We start from the raw sequence: 18,933 nt of genomic DNA, 5'->3' as shown, positions 1-18,933 counted from the left end.
CTTAAGTTGGATAAAATATTAACGTGCAAACCATTCCTTTTGTTCATTGACTTCTTTTAAAATAAGAATTTACAGAAGAGTTATGTTCCATTCTGTCGAAAAGCCAAAATGGGATGACTGGACAGGCACTCAGGTCCATGTAGGACTTGAAGTTGCAAGCACATATCTCCTAAACTATTCTCTCAACAAAAGTCAAAAGCCCTTTATTCGTTAATTTGCCAACCGTTGTCCAGGATTAATTATTGATTATAATAATAGTAATAATAGTACACTCAAACCATAAACTAAGTCAATCCCACATGATTAAACAATTGACAAAAAAGGTCAACCAGCACGTTCAATGTAAAGGTCAACCACAACCTTCTTTTCAGTTTTATATTGAGCTTTAGCAGGTGCATGTGGATATACTAGTTAATTTAATTTTAGATGAGTATTCATATGTTTAATTCTATATGTTAAAGAATTGATTTTAACTATGTAATTTAAGCGACTTTTGTGTTTAGAAAAAAAAAAGTTATAATAAACTTTACTAGTGAGATAAAAACATCTAAACAGAAATCACATCACTTTAAAATTAACGTTACAAACATGGATCCAAACATAGAAAAATTGGTATAGTTGGAAAGTGGAAAGAAGTACGACACTTGATTCATAGCTCAGAGCTAAGCCTTTTCATTGTTTTTTGTACCATAATAAAAAAATTGTTTGGCTGTTTTCACTTTGTTGATCTCTACCATCTCCTAAATTTGCGGTCCTCAATTTGAAGATATAGATCCTGGCCCTCTAAACCTGCTTTCAGATAGAACAGAAGGTACCACCAGACTTTGTTTATATAGAACAAAGTAGGAACATGCGCCGCATCAACCTTCCCAAAATAAGAAAGGCTTTAGAAAACAAACTAGCACAAGACCAATTTTCACCCTGTGCAGCTGCCTGTCCAGGTCAAAACAAATTCCAGTATCCATTTTTATTCAATCAACACTACTAATATCCTACAACATTCGGGTAAGAAATTCACCAGAGCCAATAAGTAATTACTTTCATATGCGCTTTCAAGATATTAGTATCAGTCCGCCTTCTTCATTCACAATGTAAGAGATCCATAACCAAAAAAAATTCAGAAACTACTTAATACCAAAAATTTTTTCCCACTGTATAGGAAAATGCTTAAAGTCAACATGCTACAAGGTTGCCTAAAACTAAATAACAATTTCATTGGGGAAGAGCCACTGTTGAACCCCTGGACTGCAGCCATGATGTGGCTGCTTCACTGGTAGCCAAAAACCAGCCATCCATATTGGCAGCCTTATGGAATGGAGCTTTAAGTTCCTTCAGATATGATTCAAAAACAGTTGGCAAAGCTTTATCTGAAAGCCTGTGTTTCCCATGCCCAGTGTTGATTCCAAGTAGTGGTGGAAGGTCTTCCCCTAACTCCAAAGCCTTAGACAAGTCATTTATCCAAACACTTAAGGCAGTCAGAGCAGCTCCAACTGAGAGTCTCTTTAGATGCAGAGACCACTTAGCTTGAGATCTTGACTGTATATCAGTATATATCCGAAGAGTCAACCCAAGATCCAAAAGGTCACGAGCTCTGTCGGGCACATCCAGGTTCACACAAAGATCAATTAAACAATTACACATGGACTTTTTCACATCAGGTTCAGTTGAGTTAAAAAGTTCTAATGCTTCCTTTCTAAAATTTTCACCATCCTCATGCTTTTTCATCAAATACCTTAACACAGACCCAAGCATTGGATTAGCCTTCTCAATGCAACCTGCGAGCTTAACAGATTCTTCTTTTGGTACTTGGGACATTGCATATAGAAGACAATCGCAGAAGCGGCCATCAGGACTGATGCCCAAATCCATGAGCTGATTAAATACCTTTACAACATCATCAGTTCGCTTGGTTTTTCCATAGCAATGGACAAGTGATGTAAGAACTATTACATCAGGTTGAAATCCAGATTCCATCATTTCATTGAACATGACCTCCATCTCTGAAATTTTGCTAAGGCAAGAGTACATGTTGATTAAAGATGCATATGTAAATTTGTCCGGTCGACAAGTCCCAGAACTTTTCATGTCTTCAAAAATTTTAACAGCTTCATCTATACAACCAACATTTGCACACATGTCAAAAAGCATGTTATAAAGAACTACATCGATATCCTTTCCTTTTTCCTTCATTTCCTTGTAAACTCTCATCGCATTCTTGCTGAACCGGGCTCTACAATAGGCTTGTAACAGAGCTGCGTAGGTAGGCCAAGTTGGTGACAATCCATTACCTAGCATCTCCTCATATATAGCTTTGGCTTCCCGGGCTCTCTTAGCTCTCCCCATGGCATACAACAGAGCATTATATGTTACCAAATTGGGCTTCGCACCAAGAACTTTCATATCATTGTAAACGTTCAAGCACTCATCGTAATCCCCTGACATCCCAAACATCTTAATCAACCCCGAGAACACCACCGTGTCAACATGCCATTGCTCTGCTTTTGCTTGATCGTACAGTTTCAAAGCCATGTCAGCATTACCAGTTCTTGCATAAACATATATCATGGACGAGGACAAATTATTATCCGGTTCACACCCGAAAGTGGGCATCATCTCAAACCACTTCACAGCCTTATGTGGAAAAGAACACATGGAAGCGCAGCTAATCATAGTTGAAAAAGTAATGAGATTGGGGTGGATCCCTCTTTGAAGCATTTCATCAAACAGCTTCTCTGCTCCTTCAAAATCCTTTACCTCTCTAAACAGCTTCAGGGTAACGTTGTAGAGAATAACGTGACTAGAAGGTTTTATCTTCTGCTTGAAGTAGTCAACAGCGAGAACTGCAGTGTAGGGATTCACCATGGCATTGAGAATAATGACGGCATCGCGTTCTGAAACGTCGTCCCCTAAAACGCTGAGGATTTCAGAGACGTGTTCGCGGGTGGGGTTGCATGAATCCAGAGACTTGGCGAGTTTGGCGAGAGGTGACGAAACGGTATGACTGGAATTCTTCCAAAGCTGTTTGGCTCTGGGGCTTTTGGGATTGACCCAGATGGAATTTTTCGACAAAGATGGAGATTTTGCAACTGGGTCGTCGAGTTTTGTGTCTTGTAGAGTGTTGGTGGCTTGGAGCAGGGTTTTGGGTTTAGAGAGGAGAGGAGAGAGTTGATAAGAAAAATTGAGAAGTTTGAAATGGCGGGAAGAGTGAGAGAATGAGATAGATGTGGTGATGGCGATGGGTTTGCCATAATAGATGGCATAAGAAGAAGGGGAAGAAGACGAAGAAGATGAACAAGTGCTGAGAAGGTAAGATTGAGCCATTTTCCTTCCTTCTGAGACTATGGAGACTCAGACCATATACTCATCGATGAACTATATTAAATTTAATTTCTGAAGTTACATAAGAGTGTAACAATATTTATTATTTATAATATATTGCTTCCACCAATCCATGATTTTATATCTGAAATTATAATGATATTTTATCAATTATTATTTTATATATCACAACTTCATTACATATCAAATAAGAGTGATCAAAATATTATTATTTAACCATAATTGTACTAAATTAAATACTTGACATAAGTGGATTTTAATAAACTCTCAACAACCAATCAATCAAAGATGAATTTAATTATGTAATTTAACTAAATACTTATAAATTAAGTTATGAAAAAATTATTCATATAGGTTTAGTTTTTAAACAATTGAAATATAAAAAAATACATTTTAATAAGCTCCTCCCAAGTTTTATCAAAATAAATTAAAAAAGTTATAAAGTTAATTTCAGTAGTCAACAGAAAAAAAAATAATTTGAATTAACTTAAAAGTTTGAAATTCAAATAAATATTAATTCATTTACTCTGTATATAAAACCCATAAATTATCGTTGTCCTCCGAATTTCAACTTATTTAGTTAAGAAAAAGCATTTCAAAGTTATTTTAACATTTTGATCTTTTAATAACAGTGCTAATAATAATTTGGTAGCAAATCCATGAAAACAAATCGCTTACTATAACAATAAATAAAACTTACAGTTATTTCAATTTCAATGTGAAAAAAATACATCAAAAACAGTGTTCGCCGAGTAAGTTTCAGATGCCTTGCCCGCTCTTTGATAATTTCAATCAAGATATTTGCATTGCACTGGGAGTAACAATTTAGGACTAGAAAATAATATTGAAAGCATGTGTTGCTATTTCTTTTCTTCAGAAGAAGTTTCGTGCACATATATACAGCACAAAATCTCGTCAAAAGGAATAGGAAAAAGCCGAAAAGATTAACATGATACTAAAGGGCCATTGCTGGAACACCTAAAGCCAGAGTGTTCAAACTAGCAATTGATTCTGTTGAAACCCTAGATTCCAGCCATGATATGGCTGCTGGCTTTGTAACCAAAAACCAACCAGGGTTATCTGAAGCCTCGTAGAATGGAGCATTGAGTTCCTTCAAATGTGATTCAAATACAGTAGCCAAGCCTTTGTCTGAATACTTGTGTTTTCCTTGCCCAGTATTAATTCCAAGAAGTGGAGGAAGGTCCTTCCCTGATTCCAATTCCCGAGACAAGTCATTAATCCAAACATGTAATGCAGTCATAGCAGCTCCAACTGAGAGCTCCTTCAGATGCAGAGACCACTGATTTTGAGATCTGGATTGTATATCTGTATATATCTCAAGCATCAGTCCTAAATCCAGAAGGTCGCATGCTCTTTCAGGCACATTCAGTTTGACACAAAGATCAATCAGACAATTGCATAAAGGCTTTTTCACTTCAGCGTGAAACGAATTTAGAAGTTCTACCGTTTCCTTTCTAAAATCGCCATTGCCCTCCTTCCCTTCCACCAAATATCTTATCGCAGTTCCAAGCTTTGGATTAGCCTTCTCAATGCAATCTGTTAGTTTACCAAACTCTTCTTTTGGTGTTTGAGTCAAAACATTTAACAGACAGCTGCAGAAGTGATCATTTGGATCAATGCCCAATTCAAGAAGTTGATTAAATATCTTCACAACATCATCAGTTCGCTTAAATTTTCCATAGCAGTGGACAAGTGATGTCATAACAAAAATATTAGGTTGTAATCCAGATTGGATCATTTCATTCAATATTCCTTCCGCCTCTGAAACTCTCCCACTTCGGGAATACATGGTCATTAAGAAAGTAAATGTCCAACTGTCAGGCTGGCAAGACTCAGAACTTTTCATATCATAAAAAATTTCAACAGCTTTATCTATGTAGCCAAGATCAGCGCACATGGATAAAAGCTTGTTATAAAGATCCGCAGTAACATTCACTCCGTTCCCTTGCATTTCCTTATAAAGACCAAGAGCATCTTCACCACATAGTGCTCTAGTATAGACTTCCAAAAGTGATGCATATGTTATAAAATCTGGCGAAACACCACTGTTTTTCATCTCATTATATATAGTCTTGGCCTGTCGGTGATTCCTAGCTCTCAACATGGCACCCAACAGATTATTATATGTCGCCACACTAGGCTTCACACCACGAACTTTCATGTCTTGGTAGATTATTAAGCATTTATCATAGTTTCCTGCCACACTAAACATCTTGATCAATGCTGAGAACGTTACTGCGTCAACGCGCCATTTCTCAGCTTTTGCACGACCATATAGTTCCAAAGCCTTATCAACCTTATTTGTGCGTGCATAAGAATATATCATGGCTGAGCTTGTGACGTCATCACGTTCACACCCAAAGCTGGGCATCTTTTCGAATAGCTCCACGGCCTTATCGGGAAAACCAGACACACTAGCACAGATAGCCATTGTTGAAAATGTAATGTTATCTGGTTTTACACCTCTATAAAGCATTTCATCAAACAACTTCTCTGCTCCTTCAAAATCCCTAGACTTCCTAAACAAATTCAGGGTCACGTTGTAAGTAATCACCTCCTTATCTCTGGTGAAATTAATCTTGCTATGGAAATATCTAAGAACGAATAAGGCAGTGTTGGGATCCACCATCTTAGTGAGAATAAATATAGCATCTCTTTCTGAAATCTTGCCCACTATACCCTTCAAAATTGTGGAGACCTGTTGCTCCCATGGATTGCTCGACTCCAAAGAATCGCTGTGTTTAAGATGAGAACTGTACATGTTGATCAAGCACGCGTATGTGAAATTGTCTGGTTGGCAAGTCCCCGAACTTTTCATGTCTTCAAAAATTTCAGAAGCTTCGTCCAAGCAACCAACATCAGCACACATGTCAAAAAGCAAGTTATAAAGAACTGCATCCACATCCATTCCCTTTTCCTTCATTTCCCTGTAAACTCCCAGCGCATCCTCACGAAAACGTGCTTTACAATAGGCTTGTAAAAGAGCCGCATAGGTAGCCCAACTTGGTGAAAATCCACTATTTAACATATCCTCATATATAGCCTTTGCATCCAAGGCCCTCCTCCCTCTTCCCATGGCATACAACAGCGTGTTATAAGTTACCATGTTAGGCTTGACACCAAGAACCTTCATATCATTGTAAACACTCAGACATCCATCAAAATTCTCCGATATTCCACACGTCTTAATCAATGCCGAGAACACTCCCGTGTCAACGCGCCATTTCTCTGCTTTTGCACGATCGTAGAGTTTCATAGCCACTTCAGCATTACCGCTACTTGCATAAGCACGAATCATAAAGAGGAACATGCTGTTATCAGGTTCAACCCCGAAGGAACGCATTTTCTCAAACCACTCCACAGCCTTGCGCGGCAAAGAACACATGGAAGCAGAGGTAATTATAGTTGAAAACGTAATGATATTTGGGTTGACTCCTCTTTGAAGCATTTCATCAAACAGCTTCTCTATACCTTCAAAATCCCGAACCTCCCTAAACACCTTCAGAGTAACGTTGTAAAGAACAACGTGTTTTGCGGGGTTAATCTTTTGCTGGAAGTGCTCAAGAGCGAGGAGTGCAGTAGTGGGATTGACCATAACATTGAGAATAAACACAGCATCGCGTTCGAGAATGTTGTCCCCTAAGACATCGAGGATTTGAAAGACATGTTCGTTGGTAGGGTTGCAGGAGTCCAAAGACTTGGCGAGTTTGGAGAGAAATGATGACCTGGTCTGAGGTGAATTCTTCCAAAGTTGTTTGACTCTGGAGCTTTTGGGATTGACCCAGATGGAATTTTTGGATAAAGACGAAGACTTTGCATCTGGGTCATCGAGTTTTGCGTCTCGTAGAGTGTTGAAGGGTTGTGCAGAGGAAAAGCGTGGTGGGGCGGAGAGAAGAGTTTTGGAACGAGAAGGAATGATAATGAAGGGTTTGCCAGAATGGAATGAGAAAGAATAAGTGGAACAATGGGAAGAGCAAAGAGGATGAGGTTGAGCCATTTTCCGTTATTGTCTCGGCATAAGATTCCGATACCACATAACTGTTCCAGACAGTTAATACAATCTAACGCTGGTTTTCTCATTTACCTGTTAATATAATTTGTAGAATTATAATAGACATCGAAGAGAAATTTGGGGTGCACGAAACAAAAACATTGGTACTGGAAGAAAGCCCAGTGTAGTAATCACGAAACTACAGGAATAAAGAAAAAGCGCAACACAACCAAAAAAAAATAAAGATACTTAGACAACATTTTTTTACAACATTTGAACATCATCATATGTGTCACTGTGTGATTGGTTCATTGTAGTGTAATTTGGACCAATCACACAATGACACGTATGATTGATGTTCAAATGTTGTCAAAAAGTATTGTCTATGTATCATTATTCCCAAAAAAAATTGGTGGACAAAAACAAAAGGCCCTTTTGGATTTTAGATATATTTTTAAATCTCTAAGCTTAAATAATTTACTCAAATTGGATTTAAACTTATTTATTTCGCCCAAACACGATTGCTTACAGTGAAGGATATATTAGTCTTTTAATATATTTTAAAGAGTACTTATTAAGTAACTTTTTGTAATACATAGAAACATTGTCATACCATATTTAAATTTGGTTTCTGCTCAGTCTTTAAAAAATAAAGAATTGGACCACTTACATTTTTTTTCTTCTGAAAATTGACTTAATAATGAATTACCATTTTAAAACACTAATTCGGCATTACAATTTTCAAATTTGTTTTAATGCACTAATGTCTTCACTATTTTTAAAATATATATATTAACATGGCAATGAAGCCTTTTTATAGGCTATTTGGATTCAACTTCACAAAATTACACACAGTTATGCCATAAAGAGATATTAAGAATTAATATGTTAAGCTAAAAAATTGTGAATAAAGGCACTGATCTTATATATTTTTTTAATTTAATCTCTGGAATTAATTTATATAAAAAAAAATTTATTATAGTTTTACAGACTTCAAAGCTCCAAATACAAGGTGTAAAAATTACGATCTAATTACATTTTTTTTTTAATTTAGGGATAGTTCCCAAAAACAATAATTCAAGGACCTACTAACTTACTAAGCAAAGAAATAAAAACATTAATATACATATCACATCATGACCAGGAAGTCCAAGGCTATCTAAAAGGAGAAGTTTATCTTGGCATGTTAAAATTTTGGGATGCCATTTCTTTATGGACCTCCATAATTTCAACTTGCACTCTCATAAATTTTTTTGAATTCCAAAATATATAATTCAAAATGTAATTTTTTTTATATTTCAAATTATATAATTAAAAAGATATTTATATTCTAATTGTATATTTTAAAATACAAAATAGAAAATGCTTTCTAAATATATATTTTATAATACAAAATTTACATTCTAGATAAAAAAATGAGATACAATAATTTATGAGGGTGCAGAAATAAATATATAGAGATGCACGAAGGAACTGCCAACATGGGATTGCACAGACCAAGAAAGTTATAACATTCTTCCTACAGTATTAGAGGTGAGAAATATTTTACACTGTACTACTGCTCCTACAACGCCCTGAAGTCCAACAATAACTATCAAATGCATTTGGCCCAAATAAAAGAGGTTATAAGAATTCTTAGTCAAACATTTCAAGTATAGAGTGTCATCAATGGATATTTTTACTTTGGAGCAATGATGACCCTGATTGATGGCAACATCAAAAATAGAAACGTAGAACAAATAAAAAGGAAGATTAAGGACAGGATATAACAAAAATGCATCTCCCTAGACCATGGAACAGCTGCAAAGAGATCTAGCCTAGTATTAGGTCCTCAGTTACTCTACAAGGTAACTGAAATTTTAATAAATATACTAATTAAAATTTCCCTTGAGGGAGAATCAAAAAGCATATCATTATTAAAACAGACATTATCCATACTGAACGGCCAATGTTGAACCACCTGAAACCTGAAAGTTCAAATCAGCAATTGATTCAGTTGAACTCCTATACTCCAGCCATGATTTGGCAGCATCCTTTGTAACCAAAAACCAGCCAGCCTTATCTGGAGCCTCATGGAATGGAGCATTGAGTTCCCTCAAATGTGATTCACATACACTAGCCAAACCTTTATCTGAAACATATTTGTGTTTTCCGTACCCAGTGTTAACTCCAAGTAGAGGTGGAAGGTCTTCCCCTGATTCCAATGCCTTAGACAAGTCATTTATCCAAACATTTAATGCGGTCATAGCAGCCCCAACTGAGAGTTTCTTCAAATGTAAAGACCACTGATTTTGAGATCTGGATTGTAAATTTTTATATATCTCAAGCGTCAATCCTAAGTCAAGAAGGTCACGTGCTCTGTTCGGTTCATTCAGACGGACACAAAGATCAATTAGACAATTGCATAAGGGCTTCTTTACTTTACCATCAATTGAATTAAGAAGTTCTGATATTTCCTTTCTAAAATTCCCATCATCCTCCTTCTCTTCCACCAAATATCTTATTACAGAACCAAGCTGTTTATTAGCCTTCTCAATGCACTCTATTATCTTACCAAGCTCTTCTTTTGGGGTTTGAGTCATAACATTTAGAAGACAACAACAAAATGGAACATCGGGAACAATGTCCAAATCCACGAGTTGCTTAAAAATCTTCACAACATCATCAGTTCGCTTAGCTTTCCCATAGCACTGGACAAGTGAGGTCAGAACATAAATAGTAGGCTGAAATCCAGACTGGACCATTTCATTCAACAATCCTTCTGCTTCTGAAACCATCCCATTGCAGGAATATACAGTAATTAACGATGAAAATGATAAGCTATTAGGCTGACAAGTCCCCGAACTTTTCATGTCTTCAAAAACTTCAACAGCTTCGTCTATGCAACCAACATTAGCACACATAGCCAAGAGCCTGTTATAAAGATCCACACTCAAATTCATTCCTTGCCCCTTCATTTCCTCATAAACACCGAAAGCACCGTCACTATATTGTGCTGCAGCATAAATTCGCAAAAGAGTAGAATAGGTTATAAAATCCGGCAAAACCCCATCAGTTACCATCTCTTTATATATATTTTTCGCCTGCCAAGACCTTCTAGCCTTGAACAAGCCACCCAGCAGTGTGTTGTATGTGACCACGCTAGGCTTCACGCCAAGACCCTTCATTTCCTGGAAGATTCTCAAGCTCTCATCGTAGTTCCCTAACACGCCATGCATCTTAATCAACGATGAGAATGTCGACGCATCAAGGGTCCATCTCTCAGCTTTTGCACGATCATACAAGCTCAAAGCCATATCAACATTATTAGTTTGCGCATAAGCAGACACCATAGCCGAGTACACCATGGCATCGGGTTCACACCCGAAACTCCGAAGCTTTTCAAACCATTCCACGGCTTTATTGGGCAAGGAACACATCCTAGCAGAGTTAATCAAAGTCGAAAATGTAATGTTATCAGGTTTGACCCCTCGTTGAATCATTTCATCGAACAGCTTCTCTGCGCCTTCAAAATCCCTAGACTTCCTAAATGCCTTCAGGGTGATGTTAAAGAGAACCGCCTCGGTGTCTCCAGAGGGTTTAATCTTGTCCAGGAAGTATCTGAGAACAAAGGGCGCGGTAACAGAATTCACCATCTTATCAAGAATGAAAACAGCGTCACTTTCTGAAACATTGTCTCTTAGACCCTTCAAAATTGTGGATACATGTTGAGCGGTGGGAGTGCACGAGTTCAATGACTCGGCGAGTCTGGTGAGGTAAATGTACCTGGAGCTCGACGATTTGGTTCGGATGTGTTTGGCTCGAGGGCTGCTGGGATTAACCCAAACGCGGCTTTTAAATAAAGACGAGGAATTTGTATCTGGGTCGCGAGAAACAGCTTCTTGGTGTGGCGCGTGGTTGTTAGGGTGGTGGAGAGAGGCTTTGGAGAGAAGCGTGAAGCGTTCGTAGGTGACGTTTGAGAATAGAAAATTGTGCAGAGAAAATGAAGAAGAAGAAGAAGAGAAAGCAGAGGGAAAAGATTGATGATTATGGAAAAGAAAAGAGTGAGAGATGCAAAAATGTGAAGCCATTGTGCTTGGTTATTCAGATACAGAGAAGTGTTTGCGTGAGTGTCATGGCCTGTCAACAATGGATGTATCTTTTGCACGCTCGGAGAGTTAGCAGGGACGAGAATCGAATATATTACTGTTTAACCTAATATATTTAAAAATGAAAACAAAAATGTCAGGATAAACTTCGATAAATTGCATAGATTATATCAATTAAATATTAAAATACTTGAAAGTAGGATAAAATATTTTTTTAAGTGGCTAAAATAAATGTTTTCCCGTTCATTTTTTTTGTTAAGATTTGTTTTGACTTTTTATTTTTACAAATTGGATTGGTATTATTTTTATTTTTTAAAAAGTCGAATTACTTTTGTTAGTTAGAATTTGAGATTTGTTCCATTAAATATATATATATATATATATATATATATATATATATATTATATACTATTTTTAATTGAGTTTTCGATAAAAAAATTATTGATTATTCAAAAATTCTATATTTTTAATTATAATGTTTGAATTTTTTTTATCTAACAGTTGGTTCATTTTGTCTCGTTTTAATTGTTTATTTAAAAATAATAAACATTGATTAATATAAAATAATATTGTAACTAGAGTATAATAATTTAACGATTTTTATAGTTTTAAAAATATGTTAGCTAACGAATTTGTTATATTTATTAACATCACTATTAAGAATTGTCTTTGTTAGGATAACCAAGCAGGAAAAATTAAACTATAAACACTCAATTAAAAATATAAAATTTTGTAATATCCATTTGAAAAATAATAATAGATGTTTAATTAAAAATAATTAAATTTATAAGAGATCTAAAACTTAATTAAACTTATAAAAATTAAAAAAAGAATAGATCACAGGAGTAATTATAAAAGACAATTTGTTTTTATTAAATTGAAGCATAAAAATATGGTTAAATAATGCATTGGATTTATGTTTTAATGTAGAAATGAAGAAAGAGGAATAATCTGATTTGTTTAGTTGAAAATGTGAACGTGGGGTTCTGGCAACAAGACCTGGAGATTAATCTAATGAATATGACAAATTCTGGAGAGAATATGTATCCAAACTACACCGAATGTTTATCTTTCCGGGAACATATAAGATAATGATATTTAAATATCTCTTTGATTGAACTAAAAATATTACACAATCAATAATAATAATGGTAAATAAGATTATGATTAATCAGAAAATAATATGTAAATTATGTTTAAATATTGTTAAATATATATTATTTAAATATCGTAATAAAATTGAGACAATGTAAAAAAGATTATAGTATTGCCCTGCTTGAGGATGACACACTGATCGATAAATTGTCCATATTTTTTTTTCTTCTCTCATGGTTTTGTTTGAGTTTCAAACGCATATAATTGAAGTTTCAAATTATAATTATCATGATTTAATTCTTGAATAATTCATGTCGTTTGAGTTTGTTAATGCATGCGTTATCAAATCTTTTAACTCTTCTCATTCTTCCAATTCAAGGATATGAATAAATAATGATTATGATTGTTGTGAAAGATTATATGTATAAAATATTTTTCAGTCTGTTGTTTTGTTAAAGATGCTCGGTGGACTATAAAATTAGGTTTTAATTGAAAGATCGTGGCATTAAGAAATAAAACAATTATATTGTCTAAATTCCATTTGCAAGTGACAAATGAAAATTAAGGTAAAGCTTTGGGGATAAATAAATAGAGGATATTTTCCTATTATATTGAAACATCAACTTAATTGATTTATAAAATATTATGACAGTTTAAAAAATATTATTTAATTCAATTTTATAAAATTACTTATAACAAGTAAATAATAAACTTAAAAAGCAAAAAACTTCTTTCATATACAATTTAATTTAAAATTTCAATTAGTAAAATTAACTGCACATAATTTGCAAGAAATTTTATATTTATAAATTGTTTTTACATTTGTGTTTATTTTAAATTGAGGAATTTTTTTCTTATGAATTATATGACTAAGATATAATTTCCATAATTACAAACTTCTCAAAATGATATCAAAATTCATAATTATCTATATTTTTATTATATGAATTACCATAGTTTTTAAAATATATTTTATTTCTTACTAATTGCTATAATGGCATATTTACGTTGGATGTTGTATTTGAAGACAACTTGAAGTCTCCTAATTATCCTATGTGCAAATTTTTTAGTATTGGAAGTTTATGATATTTCTTTTAAGTGATATTTGATTAAAGTGTGAAGAAGGAAATTACATAATAAATATAACTTTCACATATTTTTTTCTTCCAGAAAATTAATCTGCAATTTTATCAATTTGTATAATCTTGGTGTCTGTATAGTTGTTGATTAAAGTGTGAAGGAGGAATTTACATAACAAATATAACTTTCACATATTTTAAATAGAGTTGTTGATCTATACGTTAAAATTGTCCCACCTAATACAGAGTTTCTTGTAATTCGTAATGTGAATCAACGATAAACTATCATGGTATCCTCAATATAGGTTTTATGTCTCTTTATGAGTTTTGGTTTTATTTTCATATAGTATTTTTTAAGGCTTTTTATCTTTTAAATACAGTAAATTTTGGTTTAGTTATAATAGAAAATTTGGTATCAGCGCTTTGATATTTGATTTAGAAAATTTTATTTTAATCTTTAATTCTGACTAATTAGTCTTAATTTTCAAATAAGTTTGACGTAGATTAACTCATCTTAATATTTGATTTATGTCGACTTAACTATAAATTTGGACCGAATCAATTTTAATATGGATATAATCAACCTTGTTAGATTATGGGTCAAATAGACTTCGTTTAATTTTCAGTTATGAAAAAATTAATTTGACATTCAGCTAGAATCAATTAGTCTCGACCTTTGGTCAAGGTGACTTGTTTTGACTTTTGGCCTAGCTTGATCTGTCTAGACCTATGGTATAAGTTGGTTCATTTCAACCTTTAACCTGGGCAGCCTATTCTAAAGTTTGGCTCAAGTTGATCTATCTAGACTTTTGACCCAAGCTAACCTAAGTTCAACCTAGGCTTATCAATCCTTGACTTTTGACTCAGTTTAGTTTAGCTAACCTAGCTTGATTTTCAGTTCAAACATACCAAACTCAACCTTTAATCTATCTTTACTTTTAACCTTACAATCTCATATCGACTTTCATATTGACCATACTTAACTCAAGCTTTAGTTAAAACTAACATAATTCTATCTTAAGTGAAAATGACTCAATTAACCTTTTATTCAACTAAAAGTACTGTATTAATTGTTACTAAAACCAAATTCACTTTAATTTCTATCATTTAAAAAAAAAAAAAAACTTTTTGTCATAGAATCTCTTTTTTTTGTCTACAAAGAAATTTATCCATAAGTCAAATCAACGGTACATGTGACACCTCTAATTGAGTTTATGTAACATACATAGTTTCTAAACTATCAAATTAAATTAAACAAATATTTTAATGAATAAAAATAATTTATTTACCCATTAATATATTTAATTTTTAAACTAATACCAGTGTTTCTTAAAACATTTAAAATTGTAGAAATAACCTTCATTAAATTCAAATAAGTTAAAAAAAAATGTTAAATATTCTTATTTTTCATTCTTGATAAATCGATTTTGAAGAAGTAAAATACTATGAAACTTTATATATTCTCCCTACGTCATTATCACACTACAACACATTTGAAGGATAATTGGTGTGATGTGAAGAACGTGACGGTGCCGACACGATTCTCGGTTATGGCTCTGTGGAGTTGTGATTATGTGTGTGATCACATGCTGTTCGTATCTCTAAGCACTACTTTACTTGTATTTAGTAATACTAATTTTTTGTGAACATATCTGTCCAAAGCATGTGATGATGATGCAGGTTGAAGAAGGTGACAAATTTTGGTGGCATCGTAGCTTCGAAAGAATTTAGAAACAAATAATGATGCTTGAACATTAAAAGATCAGCCTATAATTGAGTTTTGGTTCTTCATTGTGGCTGCTCCTTTTATCTATTATTTATTATTTATTATTTATTCATGCTTATATGCATCATGTGATTAATTCAGGACCCCTTTTTCCCCACCCGATTGCTACTGCTCTCTACATTTCATTTCCTTCATATTTCTAACTCCCACTTAGCTTTATCATCATTCTACATTTATTTTTGGCTTAATATTTTTTATGGTCTCTATTTTTGTATCCGTTTTTTTTTTCTGTTTAATGTTGTTCCAAATAATATAAATTTTGTTCGATTTAATCATTTTCGCAAACAACGTCTAAAGTAGACAGTCCATGTGTGCATATCAGTGCTGACCTGCCTTGACTGAAACATGACATAGCCATGAAAGACTGCCATGTGACAGTCCACTTCCCACAAAAAAAATTGGGGTTTCTGAATGTAAGGGGGAAGGCTTCCTTTCGCCTACGCCGGAAAATTGAATAGGTTTCGAAATGCAGGTGGCAATGCGAATCTGGCTCATGGTTGCTTGTTTGAGATTTGGTTTCTTTCTACTTACAGGTTTGAAGATGAAGATTGATGGAGAATGGTGCTTTTGCGGCAGCTATTTTGCTCCAATTGGCTTTTTCGTTATCTGTATTTTCTTTTGCAGGTTGAAGACTTGACGGAGAAGATGAGCTTGTGCATGGCTCGTTGTCTCGTTTGCGGCAGTCATGATTGTCGAGACAAAATGTTGATGGCGATTCACGGTGGAGGAAGAGGAAGATGGTCATGAGGGTGTTTCTGGGTGGTTGCTAGATGGAGAAGATGAACAGCGGTGGTGGTGACACAACCATTTGGTTAGCGTTTCGAAATTTTTTATGATGGAGGTGCGAAGATGGTGGCTGGCTGTGAGCGTGGCGGCAGCGGTTAGGATTAGGGGGAAATTAGGGTTTCTAGAGGTAAGAGACGACGATGATGTGTCAAGAGTGATGTGTCGCTTATTGCACAGCTGGATTGTCTGTCGTTAACAATATAAGCACCGTTTACGAAAAGGATCAAATTGAACAAAATTTACATTCTTTGAAATAATATTTAACAAGAGAAAAAAATGACTAAATCAAACACATTGAACAAAAATAGAGACCATAAAAAATATTAAACCTTCAATTTTTGTAAGGTTCATAGAGAAAACAGATCACGTCAACAAAACCTTTTTTTTTTCTGTGTGTGTGAACAAAGTTTATGCATCTTTTCAGTATCTGGTTGTACTCATTCAAATTATGTGTTCAGGTTCATGGATCTAATCAGATAGGAAAAGGGCAAGGGAAAAAAGAGATATGGTTGTCAATTTGTCATCATTATCTTCGTAGGTCATTCATCATTTATCACTAACTACTAAAAGCTTATCGACAACAACAATTGAAAAGAAAAAACGAATAAATCTCATAGGAAAAGCATATATAACGTAATAAACTACAACAACTTATCTAGTGTAGGTGTTGTTTTATCTATCCAATTATTAAAAAAAAATGTAGGAAAAAAATAAATCGTGTAATCGCGTCCTTATTATGACCTTACCCACCAAAAAAGTACCAGTGGTGGGTGATATTGGTTAGAAAGTTATTCACTTTGAGGAAAATCAATTTCAAAAGGCAAATCCACTTCCAGAGACAGATTCCTTGTTGGTAAAGCAACCTTATTTTATTAACTCATCAAACGTAGAACAAAACATGTTGGTAGTATAGCGTTTATAACATTTAATTAAATATCCCTTATTTTTTTTCCCCTTTGAATTTTAATCAAGAAAAACAAAGAAATAGTTCAACATGATGAAATGGAGACGAAGTGAAAGGGCACCATCATTTACAGAGCCAATAATGCAATCACATGATTGTGCAACCTGAAGGATTCTCATCGCTGAAATATTGCTCACTACGGTTGTTCAAATAACAGGGCCTGCCACCACCGTAACTGTCGTAAACGGGCCTTGCATAGTACCCGTCGTAATAGTTCATGGGCCCACCGTATTCGTAGAAAGGCCCAACGGGCCTACCTTCATAGCAGGGAGCAGGAGCATAGAGCATCCCAACTGGAACCGCCATCGGTGGTGCTATATGTGGCTGAACGGGTAACGCAGCAGGTGCCGGCTTGTCTTTGGGCTTTTCCGCTTCCTTGGGTTTTTCGGCTTCCTTTTTGGGAGCCTCTGCTTTAGGCTTTTCCGCGTCTTTCTTTTTCTCAGGCTCAGACTTAGGCTTCTCGCCGCCGTCTTTCTTCTTCTCGGGCTCGGCCTTGGGCTTAGCGGCTTCCTGTTTGGGAGCGTCGGCTTTAGGTTTCTCCGCGTCTTTCTTTTTCTCGGGTTCGGGCTTGGGCTTATCGGCCTCCTTCTTCTTCTCAGGCTCGGCGGGCTTGGGCTTGGGTATGTCCACTATCTCAATGCTCTTGATGGAGCCTCCACCTTTGTAGCAAAGCTTGTCCCTGATTTTCTCGGGGCTACAACACACCACCGTAATGAACACCATGTTTGCCTTCTCATCGTATTTCTGGTCCCGAATTTCTCTTGTTCACAAAATTTCAACATCCAAAAAATCAACTCAATTTGATACCCGCCTTAATGTTTGGCATATCCAGAAAATAAATGTATGCAAATTGCAAAATTTATGAGTAGTAGAGAAAATTAGAGTAAGTGGTGATGAACTCACGAGGATACTTGGCGAGAACTTTCTTAACTTTTTTGTAGCATTTTCCACACTCAAGGTCAACCTTGAGTTTCATGATAGTCACCTGAATTAATGTGTTCAATAAAAACCAGCCATCAGAATTATAGTAGTATCAAAAGTGAACCAATCTTACAATTGTGGAATAGAATCAAGAATGGGTTCACCATTATGCTACAGATTCAAGCAGAGTTAAAGTAGGAAATTGAAATCACATATTTACTTGGTGAACAAGGACATTATGTAAAGGACAGCAATCCAGAAGAAAGAGTAATAATTGAGATGGCAACGAAAGCTGCTTACCTTTTCAGCCATGGTTGTGGATCAAAAGATCAGATCTGAGGCAGAGAAAAGTTGTGAGAGCAGCAACACAAAGGAAAGTGACAGAAAAGCAAACTTAAGAAGGCATTAGCAAGCCACGCTAACCAATCAAACAACAACACGTAATCCAAGAAAGTTGAATTTCATGGTGAGGTTTTATGGAAGCAGAGGATGTGTATGCAGTAGTAACACAAGATTGATGGCTTTGCAATTGAGGACGCATGTGCTATCTTTGAATGACACGCCCAATCTTGTTGACTCAATGCACCTTCCTCAATCCCTATAAATAGCAATCAATTAAATGCCATACACTGTGTATGCGTATGGTTAATTTTAATAGTATTAGAATTATCGGTTTTATGAGTTTTGTTGTGTGCAATAATGATCATGCACTACCTCGTGCCGACCGTACACGTGTCTAAAGGGAAGTGTCTCACCTGCAACCCTAATGAAGCATCCATAATATTTGTTAGACACAAGAGATCATGCTCCATTCATTGGTCAGTAATGAACATAAACCAACCTATGGACGCATATCATGTTTG

At 35.0% G+C, this 18,933-nt stretch overlaps 4 protein-coding genes across 4 annotated transcripts; all 4 read right to left on the bottom strand.

Moving 5' to 3' along the window:
* Window positions 1-942: 942 nt before the first annotated feature.
* LOC106775163 (pentatricopeptide repeat-containing protein At4g16390, chloroplastic) lies at window positions 943-3,390 on the bottom strand. The gene has a single exon (XM_014662234.2). The coding sequence runs from the start codon at window positions 3,319-3,321 to the stop codon at window positions 1,213-1,215; it is 2,109 nt and encodes a 702-aa protein (XP_014517720.1). The 5' UTR covers window positions 3,322-3,390; the 3' UTR covers window positions 943-1,212.
* Window positions 3,391-4,178: 788 nt separating this feature from the next.
* On the bottom strand, window positions 4,179-7,501 carry LOC106776108 (pentatricopeptide repeat-containing protein At4g16390, chloroplastic-like). Its single transcript, XM_014663436.2, has one exon. The coding sequence runs from the start codon at window positions 7,355-7,357 to the stop codon at window positions 4,295-4,297; it is 3,063 nt and encodes a 1,020-aa protein (XP_014518922.1). The 5' UTR covers window positions 7,358-7,501; the 3' UTR covers window positions 4,179-4,294.
* Window positions 7,502-8,851: 1,350 nt separating this feature from the next.
* Window positions 8,852-11,528, bottom strand: LOC106774418 (pentatricopeptide repeat-containing protein At4g16390, chloroplastic-like). Its single transcript, XM_014661405.2, has one exon. It carries the CDS (start codon window positions 11,419-11,421, stop codon window positions 9,280-9,282), a length of 2,142 nt encoding a protein of 713 aa, XP_014516891.1. The 5' UTR covers window positions 11,422-11,528; the 3' UTR covers window positions 8,852-9,279.
* Window positions 11,529-17,032: 5,504 nt separating this feature from the next.
* Window positions 17,033-18,657, bottom strand: LOC106774519 (pollen-specific leucine-rich repeat extensin-like protein 1). Its single transcript, XM_014661539.2, has 3 exons — window positions 18,371-18,657; window positions 18,053-18,134; window positions 17,033-17,907 (listed from the first exon to the last, which is right to left on the bottom strand). Exons 1-3 carry the CDS (start codon window positions 18,380-18,382, stop codon window positions 17,237-17,239), a joined length of 765 nt encoding a protein of 254 aa, XP_014517025.1. The 5' UTR covers window positions 18,383-18,657; the 3' UTR covers window positions 17,033-17,236.
* Between the last annotated feature and the right edge of the window lie 276 nt (window positions 18,658-18,933).

The sequence above is a fragment of the Vigna radiata genome, chromosome 10 (assembly GCF_000741045.1).
Source record: "Vigna radiata var. radiata cultivar VC1973A chromosome 10, Vradiata_ver6, whole genome shotgun sequence".
Lineage (NCBI taxonomy): Eukaryota > Viridiplantae > Streptophyta > Magnoliopsida > Fabales > Fabaceae > Vigna > Vigna radiata.
Note: the sequence above shows the minus strand (reverse complement) of the source record. Positions and strands in the feature narration are given on the sequence as shown.